The sequence below is a fragment of the Marmota marmota genome, unplaced genomic scaffold (assembly GCF_001458135.2).
Source record: "Marmota marmota marmota unplaced genomic scaffold, marMar, whole genome shotgun sequence".
NCBI lineage: Eukaryota > Metazoa > Chordata > Mammalia > Rodentia > Sciuridae > Marmota > Marmota marmota.
This window is the reverse complement of record NW_026000101.1, coordinates 13,716,072-13,736,448: the sequence shown is the minus strand read 5'-3', so window position 1 is coordinate 13,736,448 and position 20,377 is coordinate 13,716,072. Positions and strand designations below refer to the sequence as shown.

The following is a 20,377-nucleotide window of genomic DNA, read 5'->3' as shown; positions in this document are numbered from 1 at the left end:
GCTGGAATAATATTTCTACAGGTATTTGTGTGTGTGCTTGTGTGTGCATGTGTGTGCGTGTGTGTGTATACATTATGTACAATTAAGTGTCTCTTTCCCTTTGAAAAATTAATGTGATCCTTTAAATTAAATTTGGTTTTGGTGAAATCAAGAAAGCAAGTAAATACTGGTAATACACAGAGTGACAACACGATTTTTAGTGCCTAAACAGAGAATGACTTCAACTTGACCTGTGATGTGTGAACTTTTTTTTTTTTTTTCCCTAAAAGCTACAGTACCTCCGTAACCTCTCCTTGAGGGAGGGGAGGGGAAAGCTGTGCTACGCGAACTGGGGTGTTGGAAATGTTGGCGATGGTGATTCCCGTGGGCCCTTTCGTCAAAGCCTGGTGGTGACAACAGTGTGTTCCTGACTGCAGTGGTTCTGGGAAGAGATTATTGCCTGCCTGTTGAAGCTGCCATTAGGATTCTTTAGGGATGGAGCGAAGTGCTCGGTTGTGCAGACGTCCTGGACGTTGTCATTCAGGCCTTTCTTTAGCAAAGAATGAACCTGTCTAGGAATGTCAGAAAAGTCGTTGGGAGTCTCCCTCCAGCCAGGTTGTTTCAGACAGAGGGCTGTACCGGAAGCGTCTCTGGGCCGCACCCCGGCTGTAGTGAGGGCTGAAGGTCATAGTCACACTGGTACCTCACAGGTCAGGGCTGCTTACTGTTTGGGACAAAGCTTTCCTGGATGAGATCAGGTGTCGATCCTCAGAGTGACCCTGTGAGGTAGGCAGGACGGGTGTTATTTCAACCCCAACCTGTTACAGAGGGGAAACTGAGGCTCAGAGAGAAACTGGTGACTTGCCCAAGGTCACGCGGGGAGTCAAGGGGACTGAGGATTTGAACCCAGGTCTGCCTGACTCCCACGCCAGTGCTCTTTGGGGTTCATTTAATGGGAAGAGTGATCTTATGAATGGGAATCAGTCTGCTGACCGATGGTCCCCAGTGATCCCAAGGGGAGAGCTCACCGGCTCATCTGGATGGAAGGCTGCCTTCTGGAAGCCAAGGGAAGCCCTCAGCCAGCAACTCTCCTCCTGTGACACCAGGGATGTCTTTTAGCAGAATGCCCTCGATTCACTTTGGTCAGAAACAAAGTCAGTGGAAAAAAAAAAAAAATCCCAGCCAGCCCTTGGGCCCTGATGGGAGAGGTTAAAGTGCACATCTTTCTCTATCATGTTTGCTGGGAACAGACATTCCGTGATTAGCTCGGGTGGTCCCCCTTATTTCCGGGAACACTTGATATGAACACAAGGACACGGCCAACATGGTGGGTGCTTGACAGACTGTCGGTGATGCTGCAGAGCGTGTCTGCAGTGACATGCCCTAAATCCCCACGTCCCCGGAACGGTTGTTATTGTGTTAATGTGTGGCATTTATCAGAGGAACAAACATCTCATTCGGTGATGGAGGCCCCCCCCAGGGAGCATGCAGTCTGCCTGCTCGGGTTCCCCAGCCCCAGGGCCGGTGCCTGTCTGCCCTTCCCAGGGACTCCCTGCGCCAGGGAGGCTGAGGTGGGCTGGGCTGGCAGCTGGGGACCTGGTGGCCCTGCTCACCTTCTCCCCCACCCATGTGGAGGAGAGCTGGTGGGGGCCACAGATGGTGATGTGTGTGCAGAGTACAGAGGCGGTTTCTCCGGAAGCCCTGGCCTCTTCCCGAGGCTGCTCAGGGCTTCTCCTTGAGTCTAGCTGGAGTCTAGGCCTCTCTCCTTGTCTAGAATTTTTGTTTTGTTTTGTTTTTTGCAAGTTTCAACTATCCCAGCTCTCCTTGTTTGTAGACATTATGGAAGAAGTCATTTCCATTCCTCTTCTTTGTGAAAGAATAAGAACTTCACAAATAAGGCTCGAGGTCAGTGCCACGTCCCCCGTCCCGTCCACTTGAGGGCCAGCCGCGCAGTCCCGAGAGGCGGCCGTGGTGCCCCGCTTCTCCACGGCCGGAGCCCACAGTGTGCCTGTGGCAGACGCCTCTGCCGGCATGGTGCGGTCACGGGGAGGCCCCAGCCCAGGCCTCCCACCCTTACAGGCCCGAGACCATGACTCGGAAGGAGGGTGGCACGTGTCTGTGGCGGGGGCTGGCGGTGGGGCTGACACAGGGGCTGACACAGCTGGCGTCCACGCCTCCAATGGACGGGAGGTAGGCGTGGTGGAGGATGGGGAGCTGGAGGGACAGCCGGCGCTGGATGCTGGAGGGGAAGAGAGGAGGGGTGTTAGTGAAGGCTGCCTGGCTGCTCTCCAGAAAGTTCTCTGGACTCACTTTGGCTAATAAAAGCTGGGGACAGGAGTCTGTTTTTTCTCTGAATCCAAGAACTGTCGTCTAGCCATTCAGCCATCGAGGGGGTATTTAGTGAAAACCTGTGTGTCCCTCTGTTGCTCTGGGAATAACCGGGGATAACTGGGGACACTTGAAGGAGGAGGGAGATGCAGTCCTTCTGAGCCTCTGGGCCAGGGTTCCGTGGTCACAGGGCAGTGTTACTAGAGTAATCTCCTACCTCCCTTCTAAGGGCTCTCTCAGATCTCTTTCCAGGAGACTCCTCTTCCCTTCTTCCTTGAAGCCCCAGGACTCCTTTGTAAATATCCAAGAAAGAAGCCAAGAAGAGCAGGAGGTGGGCTGAGTCTGGGAGGGCTAGCATGCCACCCTGGGAGGGGCGCCAAGGAAGAGGGAGCTGCCCTCTGGCCCCTGGGCAGGGCCACACCCTTAGTCTTCATCCTTGGCAAGGCTGCTTTTGGGGAATGTGCCCAGGTGACCGCATCCTGCTCTGCTCAGCTGCATTTTTGTGCAGTTCTCCATCCACCCACGTGGCAAACTGCATTCCCTGAGGGAGGGGACTGGTTCTAATGCCTCCTTGTCTCCCCAGTGCCTGGCCACTCAGGAGCATACAAACCAAACCAAACCAGATCTTAACAAAAACTCAACAAAGGACGAATTGCCAGTCCTATGGTGAAGAGGGGAGTTTATCCTAAGTTGCTCAGCAGACCTGGGGAAGCCGGGACCCTTGCTGCTTCGATGGTCCACATGGCTTGTGGCAGAGGCCATCGATTCATGGGGCTAGCTCATCCCAGAAGGGCATGCTCCACAGTTTATTGAGGACATGGTGGGTTCTGAGATGGCTGGGTACAGATGAAGTGCTGCCCTTACTCCCCAAGGACCTGCTGCCCAGAAAGACTTCCCAAGAGACACAGGTGCGCAGGGGAGGAGAGCGCTGGAGAGTCCCTTTTGAAAGGCAGGTTGAGTGAGGGGACCGTCAGCCACGATCCATTCCTTAGGGCAAGATGGTGCTGGCAGATTCCAGGGAGAAAGGGGAGCTGAAGAATAAACCTGGGCCTGGGAGAAGGGTGCTCTGTCCATGTACCAGGGCAAGGCCATCTGCCGAGGCCAGGGGGGTGAGTAGCTCATGGCCGTGAGTGTTCAACACTTCCTTGCTGAGAACCGACTCAATGCTGGAACCTGTGCTCAGTCCCGGGGGCTAATGGACTCACCTTGACCTCAAGGTGCTTACACTCCAGTCGAGGCAACGGAAGGGGAAACTGCTGACAAACACTGGCAACTGCTCTGGCCTGGAGCTGGCCAGTCTTGGAGCTAAGGGGGTGGAGAGGCCCACTCCTTGGAGTTGGAGACTCGGCTGCTTTGGCTGGCTCCACTTGTTATTTCCCATGGCCAAGTTTCAGAGTGTACGTGTCTAACCCCTGCTTCCAATTTAGTAGAATTTGGAAAGAACTAAAATTGCCAGTGGGAACGTAGTTAGCTGAGGTGTTTTTGGGTGTTGCCTTAGACATCGCCTTCCCGTAACACCCCCCCTAAAATGACACTCCTTAACCCCCTTTCTTGCTTTATTTTTCTTCAAATCACTCATCATTTAACATAATATGCTTTTTTTATGTGGTGTTGGGATTGAACCCAGGGTTCCACCCCTGAGCTTCTTCCTCGGCCCTCATGCCCTGTGTTTCTGTAAAGTTGTTATCCTGCCAGGCAGAGTGGAAGCTCTAGAAGATACGGAAACTGTGGAAGGGAGGGATTTTTTAAAATTTTCTTCATTGCTGTGTCCCCATTGCCTATGCCTGATGCATAATAAACAGGTTTCAGTAAATCTTGAAGTAAATGTATTTAGTGAGGGTACATTTTACACTTAACAAAGGCATCGGGCTAAGGGGAGAACATAAGGTTTGATGTTGGATAGGCCTGAGTTCAAATCCTACCTCCTGTGCTTAGCCACTGGGTGAGCTTGGACAAATCACCTCCCTCCCCTCTTTGGAGATTAGTTTCTCATCTATAAAAAACAGCATTGTGGGCTGGGGCTGTGGCCCAGTGGTTGAGCGCTTGCCTAACATGTATGAATTACTGGGTTCGATTCTCACACCACATATAAATAAATAAAATCAAGGTCTATCAACAACTAAAAAAATATTTAAAAACAAAAAGAGCATTATAATTTGACCTGTGTTATAGAATAGATGTGGAACTCAAATAATATCATAGGTATGAAAAACTGTGCCACAGCCACATCAATGTTTATAGCAGCACAATTCACAATAGCTAGAATGTGGAACCAACCTACGTGCCCTTCAATAGATGAATGGATTAAAAAATGTGGCATTTATACACAATGGAATATTACTCAGCACTAAAAAATAACAAGATCATGGCATTTTGCAGGGAAATGGATGGCATTAGAGCAGATTATGCTAAGTGAAGTTAGCCAATCCCTAAAAAACAAATGCTGAATGTCTTCTCTGATATAAGGGGGGGGGTGACTCAAAATGGGATAGGGAAGAAGAGCATGAGAAGAAGACTACCACTAAATAGGGAAGAGAGGTGGGAGGGAAAAAGAGAGAGAAGGGGAGTTGTACGGAAGATGGAAGGAGGCCCTCATCGTTATACAGAATACACGTATGATATTGTGATGAGAAAAAGAAAAAAAAGTGTGTCACATTAGATTGGATAGAGAGAAATGATGGGAGGGGAGGGGAGGAGTAGGGGGGATAGGAAGGGCAGCAGAATAGAATAGACATTATGATTGCTGTATGTATATAGGTGACTCTATGATCAGTGTGATTCTGCAATCTGTACAATTAGAAAAATGAGAAATTATACCCCAATGATTTAAATGTATGAATTGCCAAGATCATTGTAATGTCATATGTAGCTAATAAAAAAATAAAATAAAAAAAAGAAAAACTGTGCCAATCATAAACAGATGTACAGGGGAAACACATTCTTCCTATAATTCTCAAGGAGAAGGTACTCACTGTTCTGGGGAGTTGATATCTTCTATGGGATCTTTGCATGTTCGGGAGGATTCTGTTGGGTTCCACTGTAGCTGGGGATTTTGATCGAGGTGATTTTTTAAAATGGTCTTTCCCCCATCTGAATGCAAAACAACAATATCACAACAAGTTCCATTAAGTTAGTTTACAAATCAGCAATGCAACCTTTAGGATGCTGCCCAACGAATGTAAAAAAGATCTCCCTCACTCGGCCGCATCTGGACCAGGGTTTGTGCAGTACCACCACTCACCCGGGGAGGGCAGCAGCGTGTGGCCCGCCTCTACTCTCTTTTTCTCCAAGAAAAATGGGGGAAATTAAGTTGACTGATATAGACAACATAACTTGGAATTGAGGCTCTGATATTAAGACTGATTCACTGGCACATAGGGATGTCATGACATCCCTATAATATACAAAAAAATCCTTGTATATTTTTATAATTTTATATTATATATTTTTTCCCAGTTTTAGCAAAGATCAAAAAGATTAATAGTGAACTGCTAGTGGGAGTATAAATTGACCTAACCTCTTGGGGGCACTGTCAACGTGTATCAAACATCATAAAAATGCAAACCTTTTACTCAGAATGTCTACTTCTGGGAATTATCTTAGAGAAACAATCAAGGATATGGGAAAAGATATTCAACTAAGCATCATTTATATCAAAATGCTGGAACTAATCTGAATTTGTCCAGTAATAATGGATTATTTGAGTAAGCTCTGGAGCCTCCATTCAAAGGAGTATTGTGTAGCCACAAACCAGGTTGATGTGACCTTCTCTACCCTCTCTGGACTTCAGAACCATCTGTAGTGATTTAAAGAAATATGAAAACCAGCCCCATCCAAGAGATTTGGATCCACTCGGTGGGGACAAGTGCATCAGGGTTTTGTTTGTGTTGTGGTGGACAACCTTGTATACAGGTCACTCTGCCCTCAAGTGAGCCACCCATCCTCATTACTCGTGGATTTTGTCTTTACAAACTTATCCACTCGTCAAGATTTATCTGTAACCCCCCATCAATGCCTGCCATGATTTTGTGGTAATTTGCTGATGAGCATAGTATCTAGAATTTTGAGTTGCCTGATGCTCACGTTCCCGGCTGAGGCAATGTTCTGCCTTTTTGTTCAGCTCTCTTACTATAAATAAGTATCTTTTTTGAGGTTTATTTAGTGATACATTTTCTACATTTTTGTTTTTGCAATACTGGGGTTAAATGAGGGGTGCTGCAAATGCTAGGCAAGGACTCTAACACTGAGCTACAGCTCCAACCCCTTGAGCCTTTTTTAAATCATATTTTGAGACAGGGTCTCGATAAGTTGCCCAGGAAGGCCTTGAACTTGGGATCCTCCTGCCTCAGCCTCTGAGAGGCTAGCTTACTGAGATTACAGGTGTGCACCACCAAGCTAGGCTCCTTTCTCACATTTTTGTATTGTTGGTGATTTTGCTGTTTAAAATGGCCCTAATATCCAGAGTATACAAAGNTATATATAGAGAGAGAGAGAGAGAGAGAGAGAGAGAGAGAGAGAGAGAGAGCGCGAGAGAGCGCTTGTGCACGCTGGGTGACCTGGCACACACATGTAATCCCCAGCAACTTGGGAGGCCGAGGCAGGAGGATGGTAAGTTCAAGGCTATCCTCAGCAACTTAGTGAGGTCCTAAGCAACTTAGTGAAACCCTGTTTTAAAATAAAAAATAAAGGACTAGAGAATATATATTAAATGAGTTTTTTTGGGGGGCAGTACTGGGACTGATCACATCCCCAGCCCTATTTTGTATTTGATTTAGAGACAGCGTCTCACTGAGTTGCTTAGCGCCTTGCTTTTGCTGAGGCTGGCATTGAACTTGTGATCCTCCTGCCTCAGCCTCCAGAACCCCTGGAATTACAGACATGTGCCACTGTGCCTGACTTAGATGAGATTTTTTTAAAACAGAAACATGCATAAATCAAAGTAAGGTATTGATTAATTGAATGAGTTTTATTTCCTCTGAGACTGCTCTTTTGTTTATTTTCATTTGGATTATTGGTCTTTTTCTTATTAGTATATTATGTATGTTTTGTTTATAATTTCTTCTTATATATAAGTACATGAGTTTGTTAAAATTTTATTTGGCTTTGTTTATTGTTTGATTTTTTGAAAACATAAATGATTTTCACTGTGAAAATTAGTTTTGTTTTTGAAATTTTATTTATTTACATTTTTTAATTAATTTATTTATTTTGAGATGGAGTCCCACTATGTCACCCAGGCTGGTTTCCAGATTGTGTGCTCAAGGATCCTCCTGCTTCAGGCTCCTGAGTAGCTGGGACAACAGGTGCATGCCACCACCCCTGGCTGAAATCAAATTTATTATCCTCTCCTTTTGTGTTTCTGTTGTGTATCAAACTGAGGAAGGCCTTTCCCTGAAGTTATCTTTAAAAACTCTCCTTTCTTTCAGGATTTTCATGGTTTTGCTTTTAAATTTTTTTTTTTAATTATCAATGGGCCTTTATTATTTATTTATTTATTTACATGCGAGGATCGAACCCAGTGCCTCACATGTGCTAGGCAAGCTCTCTACCACTGAGCCACAAACCCAGTCCATGGCTTTTCTTTTTATATTTAAATTTTTTAATCTATCTGGAGTTAAGTTTCATGTAAAGTATGAGGCAAAGAGCTACCTTTATTCTTTTCCAGATAGTTACCTATTGATCACATGAAATTACTGAATAATTCACTTTTCCCCCACTAATTTGAAATGCTCATTTTTACAAGATACTAAAATTTTTAGGGGTAATTTTTATTCTTTTAATTTCTCTATAAAACATTTTTGCAATCAACATCTTATGTAATAATAATTTTATAATATTACTTCTCTCTCCCCCTCCAGTATAGGGGACTGAACCCAGGGGTGCTCTACCACTGGCCAACATACCCTTTTTATTTTGAGACAGGGTCTTGCTAAGTTGCTCAGGCTGGCCTTGAACTCGTGAATCTTCTGCAGTAGCCTCCTGAGTAGCTGAAATTTCAGGTGTGAACCACCACACCTGGTTATAATATTACGTCTATAACAAGCATACTTATAAGAATACTATAAGAATAAAAAAACCAAAAAAACTTTTTATCAATTTAAAAATAAATTTGTAATAAATTAGAGAATCTATGGTAATGACAAAAATCCAAACAATAAAAAAGTTATAAAATTCAATGTAAAGTGAACCCTTTTTGCCCACCCTCCGAAATACCATTCCTTTTTTTTGGTCAGTACTGGGGATTGAACTCAGGGGCACTCGACTACTGAGCCACATCCCCAGCCCTGTTTTGTATGTTATTTAGGGTCAGGGCCTCACTTAGTTGCTTAGCACCTCACTGTTGCTGAGGCTGGCTTTGAACTCGCAATCTTCCTGCCTCAGCCTCGAAGCCACTAGGATTACAGGCATGCATCACTACGCTGGCCCAATAACATTCCTTTCTACACAGGTGAATGCTGTTAACAATTTTGGCTGGGCACTGTGGCGCATGCCTGTAATCCCAGTGGCTCAGGAGGCTGAGGCAGGAGGATGATGAGTTCAAAGACAGTTTTAGCAATGGGGAGGTGCTAAACAACTCAGTGAGACCCTGTCTCTAAATAAAATACAAAATAGGGCTGGGGATGTGGCTCAGTGGCTAAGTGCCCAAGTTCAATCCCTGGTATCAAAACAACAACAACAAAAAGCCAAAAAAACAAAACAATTTGGTATTTATTTTTCTAGGCTTTTACTTTCTGCACTGGGTATTGAACTCAGGGCTTTGTGAATTCTAGGTAAGTGCTCCACCATTGAGCTATACTCCCAGCTCTCTCCCTATGCTGTCAAAAAATATCCATATTCTTTCTCTCTCTGTCTCTATCTCTCCCTCTCTCTCCCACTTGCCCTCTTTCCCTTCCCCCCTGTTGTATTTGTCTGTATGATGCTGGCATTTTTAAAATATCTTTATTCTTATGTGGTGCTGGGGAATGAACCCAGGGTCTCATGTGTGTGAGGCAAGCACTCTACCACTGAGCTACAACTCCAGACCCTGATGCTAGCTTTTTTCACTTGGAGATTTTTTCCATATCTGTACAAATAAATAGACCTACTTCACTTTTTAATGGATATATAATGTGCCATGTTTGGCTGGATGATAATGAATGAAACACTTCAAACGATAAGCATTTAAGTTAATTACAGAATTTCTCACTTACAGATAATGTGATGAGTATCCTCGTGCATGCTTCTTTGCCCACCTGGACATATTTCCAAGGGGCACCTCCTGCTATGGAACTGCTAGGTCAGGAAGCTTAACAGTTAACACTTGGAGAGTGCCAGCCTGATTTCCAAACATCACAGGAGAACAGGAAAATGCCCACTTTTTATCCACACAGATAATCTTTTGTTTGTGTGTGTGCTTAGGATCGAGCTCGGGGCTTCATGCATGCTAGGCAAACATTCCACCACTGAGCTGCACCTCCAGCCCCACACCCAGTCAACTTTTAAACTGAGAGGTGGGCAAAAAGTGGTCTGTGAGCTGGGTGTGCTGGTGCATGCCTATAATAGCAGTAACATAGGAGGCCGAGGCAGGAGGATCTCAAGTTTAAGGCCAGCCTCAGCAATTTAATGAGACCTGTCTCAAAAAAAGAAAAGAAAAGAAAAAGGACTGTGGATATAGCTCAGTGGTAAAGCACTCCTACATTCACACACAAGAGTGTGTTGTGGCTCACACTCACAAGTGATTGGTGAGGTTGGAAATCAGAGCCTACCTTACTGATTATTCTTTTCTTGTATACTCATGAGACATATTTGAAAGCATGAAACGTTGTTCAGAGAAGTAAACGTAACTGTTTGCTGGGAACAAAAGGGAAAACACCAGCTCCCTGGGAGCACTTGCATACATGCAGACCTGGCACTGGAGGGACGGGAACAGAAGCCCACATCCAGCCTGCAGGGCTCAGAGCAGACACTGAATTGTGGCCAGGAGACAGGCTGCAGGTGCTCCAGCTGAGTGTGTGTGACTTCAGACCCGTCCCTTGCCATTGTGGAGGAAGATGGCTGGCTGGCGTCTGAAACCCCAGTTGTCCAGTGCGGGTCCCGCCTCCTCTTACCTGTGCTCTCCGTGAAGTTCCCAAGGTTGAGGATGTCGTTGAGCTCTTGGTAGTGGTTCTGTTTAATGTATGTGGTCTTTTCTGGTGTGTCCTGCAGCTGCATGGTGACCTCCTCCAAGTCTTTGTCCAGCTGGAAGACAGTACTCCAACTCAGTCACTGTCCTCCCTCTCTCCCTGCCCAGCCCAGGGAGCTAGCCAGGAAGTGGGCTGGACCTCTGCATCTGGTGAAGAGGTGCAGGATTCTGCTGCTCTTGCTCAAGGAGAACCTAAGACCCGATGGACCTGGGCTTGAACCTTGATGGAGGAGCTGAGCAAGCCCAGGAGGCAGGGCAGAAAGAGGGAAGCTCAGATGTGGAGTTGACAGTCCTGGGGCAAATCTACGCTGTCCATCACTGGCTCTGTACTGGTTTAAGTGTCTCAATTTCTTTATCAGCAGTATGGGGCAACCTTTGTACCTACCTCATGGGGTGTTGTGGAGATTAAATGGGAACGTGTAGAAAGTTTAGCCAGTCGGTCCAGTGCCTGGCACTGAATAAGGCTAACCTGTTACCATAGTACTATTACTATAAATAGTATTATTGGTATCTAAAAGCACCCTCAGTGTGGAGAACAGATACACAGGGTGAACAGCTGTGAGCCTCACACTGTTATGGAGGCTCAGGCTAGCAGGGCTTATCCAGAGAAGCTGATCAGGATTGGTCCCTGACATGTCTGGGTTACATAAAAATCAGGTGCAGGTCCTGGGGCAACTCAGCCCACAGAAGCCGGGAAGGTGTGTGTTGGAGGGGGCAGTGGTAGATTGAGTGGGTGGCTGGCATCAGGTACAGTATTAGGGAAGGGACCTTATAAACTGAGGTGCTGTTGTGGTTCAGGACAATGGTCACTGTTTAATATATTTTCACGTGCAGATGGAGATACCCGTCCCCCTTGTTTGTGTGTGACTCACATGGCAGGGCCAGGATCTAAGGCTGGGAGGAAAAGGAGGCCAGATGTGATCCAATTCCAGGGGGAAATCCCTACATTTTAGGGCTTTTAACAGTGGCTTGGTTTTCCCAGAGTGCGCAGACTCTTCACTGGAGGGTGTGAGCAGAAGTGCAATGTCAAGGCCCGGAGATATTAATCAGAGAGAGGTCAGATGCTGACCCAGAATCAGCAGTGAGGGACAGAAAGCTTTCCTGCTCTGACTGGGGCTGGTGTGGGGCTGCAGTGATTTCAGGGTACTCTTTATGGCAGGCTACTGTAAGTCCCCCAAGGAGCTGCTGGATCAACCAAGTAAAAATACAGTTAAATTTGAATTTCAGATAACAAAAGGTCTTTTTTTTTTTTCTAGTGTTAAGTATATCCCTAACGTTGTATGAGATATACTCATCTGAAAATTTGATTGGTCATTTATCTGAAATTCAAATTTAACGGAGCATCCTGTTTCTAACCTGGCACTTCTTCCCTGCAACTGTCCAGCAAAAGGCAACATTTCCCAGCCTCCTCTGTGACTAGAAGTCGTGCACTTCCAATCTAACAGGAGCAGAACCAATGTGTGCAATTTTGATGTCACTTGCTTAAAAGGCAATGGCTTGCCTTTTAATGGACTTCCTGTCACTCCCATTGCCGAGACTGAGATGAAGACTTGCCTTCTGCCCAGCTTTACTTGGAGAGTGTCAGGAAACCAGAGAAGAGGAACCTGGTCCAGCAATGACCTTGGGGAACCAAGTTGCCCAATAGGGACCTCTCTCCCCAAGACCCTGGGTGGGAGAGAAGTAAACATGTTTCCTTTGGCAGCCTGCAGACCAGACTGTGGGCCTAGTTGGACCCCTGGCCTTACGGAAGGGAAGCTGATTTCCCTCACTGATATAGCAAGTCCAGAATCTGGGGTTTGCTCTGGGCACAAAGGAATCTGGTTATGACTTCTCTGGAATATTCCAGAACCAGATAAGACCCCCCTCAGGACAAGGGTGAGAACTGCAGCAGCAATGCCTCCCTCCAGAAAAGCCTCTGCTCCCTTCCTCTTCTCTTGCTGTGTATGATGGGGTTCTAGGGGTGGCCGGCTGGGAGGCTCACAGATCTCTTGTGAATTGCTTTCTTTCTGAGGATGTCTTGAATGCCCCAATCCAGTCTGGCATTGCTGGACTCCAAGAGTCTGGGCTGGGTGGGCAGTAGGCTCTTGTCAGTTAGATCTGACAACTGCCCCTATCTGATGGGTGGCAGCCTGGTGCCCACAGCCCTGGGGGCAGCAGAGGGCTGTGCTGCAGGTGCGCGGGCTGGGAGGGTCTGCAGGAGCCTGAGGAGAGGGGACTCGGGGAGGCCTGTGGTACCTCGGTGATCTTCATCCGCAGGCGGTGGTTTTCCGACTGCAGGCCCTCCAGGCGGGACGTGCTTGCTTGGTTCACGCTGGTGACCGAGGTGGATGTTTTGGAGTCTTCTTTTCTCTGGTTCTGAGTGAACTGGAATCTCCTGTTCTGAGTTGCTGCATCTGGGTTTGTTCTCAGAGTGATGAGCTGAAGGGACAGCAGAGGACTTGAAGAGAGAAGACTGCTTCCTTCCTCCCAGCCCCTCTGCCTCCCTCCCAGCATCTCGTGTCCTGGAGGCTGTCAGGGCCCAGGAAGGACACAGGCTGGGAGCCAGGAGCCCTGGGCTCAGGCCCGCTTCTGTCCCTTGCTTGGGTGTGATTTGGGGCAGGCTCCTTCCTGGCCAGAAGTTGGTCTCCTGGCCCTGATTCTACCAGTGTCCCCAACATCAGGTGGGGCCACCCAGAGCCCCTCAGAACTGCTCTAGCTGAGCCTTGCTCTACCTCGGGCCTTGCTCCTGGGGAAGATGACACTAGGAGGGAACAGTTGTGAAGACAAAGGATGGAGGAAAGTGAAGCCTCTGCTTATGAGAACCCTCCTAAGTTTTGCTGATAGGCTGGTAAATAGCTTTGTCATTGGAAAAGGCATTTTAAATTTTTTAGCATCTTAAAAATATATTTATTATCTTAAAGTTTCTGCAGGTCAGGAGTTTGGGCAAGGCTTGGCTGTACTGAAGAATTATTATTATTTTTAAAATATAAGACAAAAAGTTGCTACTAGACTGGGATCTTACCCATTTATTCTAGAAATACCTCTGGTTTGTAGCAGGGCCTGGGCTCAGCACTAGAAAGGGGCTGAGTGAGCCAGGGCTTCTGTCCCTCAGGACCTCACAGGCCAGGGCAGGGGGCGGGGCTGAGGAAGGACTTCTCCAGACCAGGAGGTCTGAAGGCCCTAGTGCCCACCAGGTGGAGGGGCAGGGGAGGGAAACCTCCAGTGGAAAACAGGACATATGCAGATGCAGGAGGCTCGGGCACTTAGGGGAGGGGCAGCTTGGTTCATAAATGGGGTTCTTTGGAGGGCAGCTAGAGGAGCCCTGAGAGTCATACAAGCCAGCCCAACATCGGAACTTGGTTATGGAGCCAGGAAGGCAAAGAAGGTTATTGGGGGTGACAGCAGAATGCCACTCCTGGAGCCATGCTCAGAGAACCATCTAGTGTCTTTCTCAGGACGGAGAGTGTCAGATTGCTGGCCAGGAAGTTGTGGCACCAGCCTGGTGCTTGGGAAGCAGAGGAGGAAGAGGGCGCATGCGCTGGAGCTCCTGCGGATCGGCCCCTGGGAGAAACAGGCCTGGGAATGCGGGTGTCCAGAGGGTGGAGGCTCCTGGCAGCCCTTTCCCTAGTGGACCCAGGCTCCTCTTCTGTGCCCCATATCCGCCCTCCCTCCCTAAGTCAACAACTCCTTCCCGACTGCTTCCTGCCTTCTCCTTCACCCTGAGACCACTAAGGTGGCTTCCCTCTCTCCACAGGCCCCACACAGGGTGTCCTCAGAGGTCAAGGCCTTTGGCTCTCCCTCCTGCTACACGATGATTGTGAAAAGTATCTCTTCACAATGTCCTGAGGGCCGGCCCTTCAGATAAATGGAAAGTATAAGTGTGTACTCCAAAGGGTCTTTCCTTTGGACCCAGTGACGCTGCTCCCAAGTGTGGGAGTCCAACCTCGCATGTGACTGAGTTAACTCCCCCGCTGGGTGATGTGGCGTCAGGCACCCATGCTGCTAGACTACCCCGCTCTTCTAGGATTTGAGTGACTTGTGTCTTCCTGCCTGGGCTTGTCTTGCTACAGCCCCATGGGGGGAGCTATGCTCACCTGTTCCTTTGTAATATAACCCCTTGCCCTGTTTAGGATAGAATGTTCCATGGAAGTGCCTTGTGTGTGTCCCCTCCTCTTACTGTGCCCTTGGGTGTGGCCTCCCAGGTGTCAGTCAACCTGCTGACAGTGGACATCATGAAGATAGACTCAGCCCCCTGAAACCTGACCCCTTGCCTCATTTGAATAGCTTCTCCTCAATAAAAGGGGTCAGCCCGTGCTCTCTCTCTCCTCTTTCTCTTCCTGCAGACCCTTAAGGTCAGAGGAGCCGTCACAGCGACCCCAAAGAAAAAGGCATTTGTGTCTCTTGTGTGGTTATTTTGTGCAGCCCAGTTAGCCCAGTTCAACTGGAGTGATCCCTGAGCCTTTTAGTCACGAGAACAGAAACCGGCACCTAAGATTGCATCTTAGGGAATAACTGGAAACAAGAAAAGTGTTATGTAGAAAAACTGTGCACCTGTAATATTAAAAAAGTCTGCAAGCAACTGCAGGAAGGGAGCAAGTGGACATGTTGGTGATGGACCTTCCTCTCAATGAGGCTCTCAAACGTGAGGAAATATGGACAAAAAGTTCAGCGGAAGAGGCAGATTATGAAGTAAAATGTGTGCTCTAGTTACAATCAAATCTTACAAAGCATCATCTTCCAGCCTTTGGAAATCAGAAAGACCAGCAGGCAACGTCAAAAACAGTGACAGTGAAAAGCATCCAAGAAAATGTTAAGCTTTATTAATTTTAAGGTGACAGGACTATGGGAGATTTCTGAAAATCTAGCTCCTCTCTGCATTTTCGAAGCTTTCTATAATGTGAGTTGTCGCTGCTACAATTTGGAGATGTTTGGGGGTGTTCCCCAAGGCTCATGGGTTGGAAGCTTGGTTCTCAATGTGGCAGTGGTGAGATGGTGGGACCTTAAAGAGGTGAGGCCTACTTGGGAGGTCCGTAGGTCATTGGGGGCATGTCCTCAGGAGAGTTAAATATAGTTATCATGGAACTGAGTTAGTTCTTAGGAGAGCAAATTGTTTTCAGAGTAAGCCCAACCCCTGAATTGCTCTCTGGCTTTGTCTTGAGATGTGTTCTTTTCCTCCCCTGTGTCCTCCTTGCTGCTGTGACACCATCTGCTATGAGATCCTCACTGGCGTATAGCCAGCACTGGTGCCATGCCCTCTAATCTCCAGAACTCTGAACTCCAAAAACCTCTTATATTTATGAAGTTAACCAGCCTCAGTTATCTCATTATAGTAATAGAAAATGGACTTAAACAGTCATCATCATAAAAAGAGCATGTGCAAAACCTTAGAAAGTGGAGAAAGCCCAGCAATGGAATAATAGGCCAGGGGCCTGGTACCTTTGGCACAAACACCAGGCAGAGGGTGATGGTGCTGCAGAAAATGATGACCAGAGCCACAATGCAGAACTGCACGTTGGGCTGGTCCCGGGTCAGGAAGGACACAGCGGCCCCAATGATGCACATGATGCCCACGTTGTAGACACTCATTCCGATGTACTTGCTGTCATTGAGTGCAGGGATGCTGACGTTGCGGGTCTCCCAAGCTAAGAAACAACCGAACAACTGAAATGGTGAACAGAAAGGGAAGATGGTCATTACCAAGTGACAGCACACACTCGCTGCCCCAAGAAACTGCCAAATGGGGGGCTGCTCAGGAAGGAGGGGTTGCAGAGAGGAACGCTGGGGGGCCTTGCTACCAGGCATGTCTTTTGGATGAGACCATCTGTCTCCACCCATGGCCCGGGTTGTGTCCCACTGAGGAAATCTAGACCAAGGTATGTGACAAGTACCTGGTTCTCCTTCACTTCCATGACTGGTTCATTTCACAGACCCATCAGTGGGAAGGGACTCCAGGAATGATCGCGACCAACTCCTCCCACTCTCTAGAGAACACTGAGGCCCAGAGAGAAAGAGGGGACTTGCCCAAGGCAACACAGAAAGATGGTGGCAAAAGTAGGTGTCTCTCCAGGAGTTCAATCTAGTCTTTTTTCTATTAAACTGGGCATATACCTTGGAGGTGGGGACTGGGATTACATCCCAACATACAGAGCCATGCAGAATGGAGACTACATTTCCCAACTTCCCTGGAAGCTCAGTGTGGCATATAACTGGGTTCTGGACAATGTTCCATAAGGGGAAATGTGCATGAGTTTTGAGATGTGTCTTTTAAAGGGAAAGGGTGTTGAATTTGCTCCTTAAAAGTTGGAGTGGAAAGTGATGCATGGAGCTTCAGCAGCTGTCTTAGACCATGTTGTGGAAGCTGTGTGATGAGGACATGTGGGTAACAAGATGCAAGCAGCCCTTGGCCAGCCCCCAATGGCTTACTCTCCTTTCCCAGAGAGGAAAATTACGTCTTTCTCTAACTACTATTAATTTTTTTTCACTTGCAGCTCTTTTCCTGACCAATATATCTCCCTACAGAACTGGACAGGGTAGAGACCAAAGTTGAGGTTTGAGCCTTCATGGGAGGCCCAAGGGGAGGTGGGCTCAGGGGAGGTGTGAGAGGGTTTCCGCTTGGGTGCAGCCTCCTTCTCAGCAAGGCCCTCTTGCCTTGGGTACCAGCCCTGTAGCTCCAGGCATGGAGAGCTGAAAGATCCACTTATCACTGCCCCGAGGACCAGCTTATAAGGCAGCATAACTCGTTTGGCAGGAGAGAGCAGGACGTGGAGCCAGAGACCTGGACTGGACTCTGCAATCCGCTGGCTGTGTGACTTGGGGCAAGTCAGTCCCCATCTCAGAGCCTCACTTTCCACATCTGTGAGATGGGAACATTCCTAAAACTCAGAGTTCTCTCAGGGTTTCTGCTCAGCTGAGAGAAGACGGCAGGGGAGCACGTTGCCGATGGAGACGTCCTGCACCAAGGAAGTCAGAAGCTACTTAGTCATAGATATTCTTGCACACACCATGGTGGCTTTCCTCTCCCTGTCCTTTATTCCTTTATCTTTTCCTCTAAATGTGTTATCTTTCAGGCTGGTTTCTCCTCCTCCTCCTTTTTAAAAATATTTAATTTATTTTGATACCAGGGATTGAACCCAGGGGCACTTACCCACTGAGCCACATCCCCAAGCCTTTTTATCTAAAAAAGAATTTTTTTTAGTTGCAGATGGATAGAATACCTTTACTTTATTTATTTATTTTTATGTGGTTTGAACCCAGGATTGAACCTGGTGCCTCAGTGCTCTACCACTGAGCCACAACCCCAACCCCTTTATTTTTTAATTTTGAGACACAGTCTCGCTAAGTTGCTGAGGCTGGCTTTGAACTTGGCAATCCTCCTGCCTCAGCTTCCTGAGTTGCTGGGATTACAGGAATGCACCACTGCGCCCAGCTGCTCCTCATGTGTGTGTGTGTGTGTGTGTGTGTGTATGTGGTGGTGGTGGTGGTGGGGTGCTGGGGATGGAACCAGGGCAGCTCTACCAGAACCACATCACCAAGCCTTTTTTTATTTTATTGAGAAAGGATCTTGCTAAGTTGCCTAAGCTGGCCTCAAACTTGCCATCCTCCTGCCTCAGCCTCTTGAGTACTTGGGCGCCACTAAGCCCCACTGTGATTTATTTTTCAAAACAATTCCTTTAAAAATAGGGAACCAGCAGCCCAGGAACCAGATGCTGAGTGAGGGAAGGAGAGCATTGCCTGTTGGGAGCCTGTGTTGTGCTGGTTCCTTCACATAGGACACACTTCAGTCCCACAGGGGCTGTGCCATCTAAGAGAGCAGGAAGCAGAGGCTTACAGGTAGAGTGACCTGCTTGGGGACCCACGGCAGTGAGCGTCAGGGCTGGATGGCTGCCTGAGACTTCAGCTCTCTGACAGGTAGGTAGCGTGGCCACCTCTCTGCCACACTGCCAAGGTGCCAACCAAACCAGCAGAAAGGTCTCAACCAGTCATAAAATATGGGCATGCCTGGGGACCTGGTAGCTGCCTGCACATCTCTCAAGAGCGTCAGGAGAAAACAGAGTAATGCATTCTTAGACCTTCAAGGAACAGAGAAAGAACTTGTGGGCATGAGTTACACTGGGGTAGATTTCAGTGGAGAGGAAGGAAGAATTTTCTAGAAAAGTGACCCATCAGTAGCAGCTCTAACACATCTGGATCCCTAGAAACTGAACTTATTAGACAGAAGGGTCTTGGCAGATGCCATAAGGATCCTGAGATCATCCTGGGTTATTCTGATGGTCCCTGAATCCAATGGCAAGGATTGGGAGAGAGGAGGAGAAGGCCATGTGAAGTTAGGGGTGGAGATAGGAGTTATGCAGCCACAAGCCAAGGGCTGCCTGGAGCCACCTGCACTGGAAGAGGCAAGGAAGGATTCTTTCCTAGGCCCTTGAAGGGAACTTGCCTGCCCTGATTTTGGACTTCCAGCCCCCAGTGAGAGAATACATTTCTGTTCTGTGAGACCACTGTGTCGCAACTATTTGTCGTGGTAGCTAAAAGAAACTAATACACATCCGTGGGTGGCACAAGCTGCTTTGAGAAGGGCGAATTCCCATCACTGGCTCTGTGGAAGCAGGCAGCATATGAACACTGGTTGGGGGACTGCTCTGTCCAGCCCAGGGTCTGTGCTTCTGGAACAGAAGGGATAGGGGTAGGATTTTAGCTATAGACCCTAAAGGTCAGGAGGGCTATGGAGGGCTCCCTGCACACACTCTGGAAGGGGAAGCACACTCTGGATGGCTTCTATGAATGCCATCCAGCCGGGGCATTCGCTTCACGGGATAGATGCAGTCATCTCCCATCACTTTTGGAAGTGGGCGGGAGAGATAATGAATGATGAAAACATGGCAGGCGAATCTAGTTTAAAAATGTCAGTATGATTTGCTACAATCTAATTTCATGGAACCTCAGAATCAAGGAATGTGGAGGCTGGAAGGATCTTGGGGAGAGCCTAGTCTCACTCTTCTTATTCAATGAGGGGAGTCCCCTCAGCATGCCTTCTGCGATAAAGCTCATTCTTCTCAGGGGCTCCCTCCCCTCTCGGGATGCTGTTTCCTGTGGAACAAAAATTCTTCTTTTTGTTATATTTATTTTTTAGTTGTAGTTGGACACAACACATTTATTTATTTATTTATTTTTATGAGGTGCTGAGGATTGAACCCATGCTAGGATTTCACATGCTAGGCAAACACTCTACTGCTGAGCCACAACCCCAGCCCAACTTTGCCTTTTTTGATCTGTCTGGGCCATCTATCTCTGACAGCTCTTCCAAGTGTTTGGTGACCATGTTCCCTGTGTGTACTCTGTCCAAGTCCAGGACCTCTGGCCAGTTTTCCAGTTCCTGTTGCCACTCTAGGCACCTCTTGTAGAAGGTCATCACCCTGAGGGGTCCAGATTGTGGCCTAGTAGTCCTGCTACTCCCCCTGGGGCTCAAAAGACCGCTGTGGAAATCCTGAGAGTCTCTCAACTGGAACAATCTTTCCCTAGGGTTCCCTAATGCATGCCCTTCTAGTGTGGCCCCTTGAAGGACACAGGATCTACAGTTCTGTGAGTCAGCAGAACATTCGAGGGGCCCAAAAAACCCCAGTTTATTTAACTATTGGAGACAGCTTCATTCTTGAAAGCCAGGGTAGGGGGGACCTTTCAAGTCCTTCCTAACATTGAAACTCCACAACTGTGCGATGTTGGCTTCATATGTGATCTTTGATTTAGCAGATGGCGGGAGGGGAATGAAGGCTGGACTCAGAGACTGCAGGTTACTGGGTAGCCTTTGGCAAATCACTGAACTCCTCTGAGCCTTCCTTTCCTCATCTGTAAAGTGGGGATGATTTCATTCACCTCCCATGGACTTAGAGAGGATCCAGTGAACTGTGGAACATGAGCACGTGCTGGATGCTATCA

General features: G+C 47.8%; 1 protein-coding gene across 1 annotated transcript in view; it reads right to left on the bottom strand.

Annotated features, from left to right (window-relative positions):
• Nucleotides 1–218: 218 nt before the first annotated feature.
• The window catches only part of Gabbr2 (gamma-aminobutyric acid type B receptor subunit 2), a 352,128-nt gene continuing 331,969 nt past the window's right edge, over nucleotides 219–20,377 (bottom strand). Inside the window, exons 15-19 of the mRNA XM_015492500.2 lie at nucleotides 15,884–16,108; nucleotides 12,704–12,886; nucleotides 10,395–10,524; nucleotides 5,280–5,397; nucleotides 219–2,218 (exon numbers count right to left, since the gene is read on the bottom strand). Coding sequence (XP_015347986.1) covers nucleotides 2,053–2,218; nucleotides 5,280–5,397; nucleotides 10,395–10,524; nucleotides 12,704–12,886; nucleotides 15,884–16,108 — 822 coding nt within the window. The 3' untranslated portion in view covers nucleotides 219–2,052. The remainder of the gene's footprint in view (nucleotides 2,219–5,279; nucleotides 5,398–10,394; nucleotides 10,525–12,703; nucleotides 12,887–15,883; nucleotides 16,109–20,377) is intronic.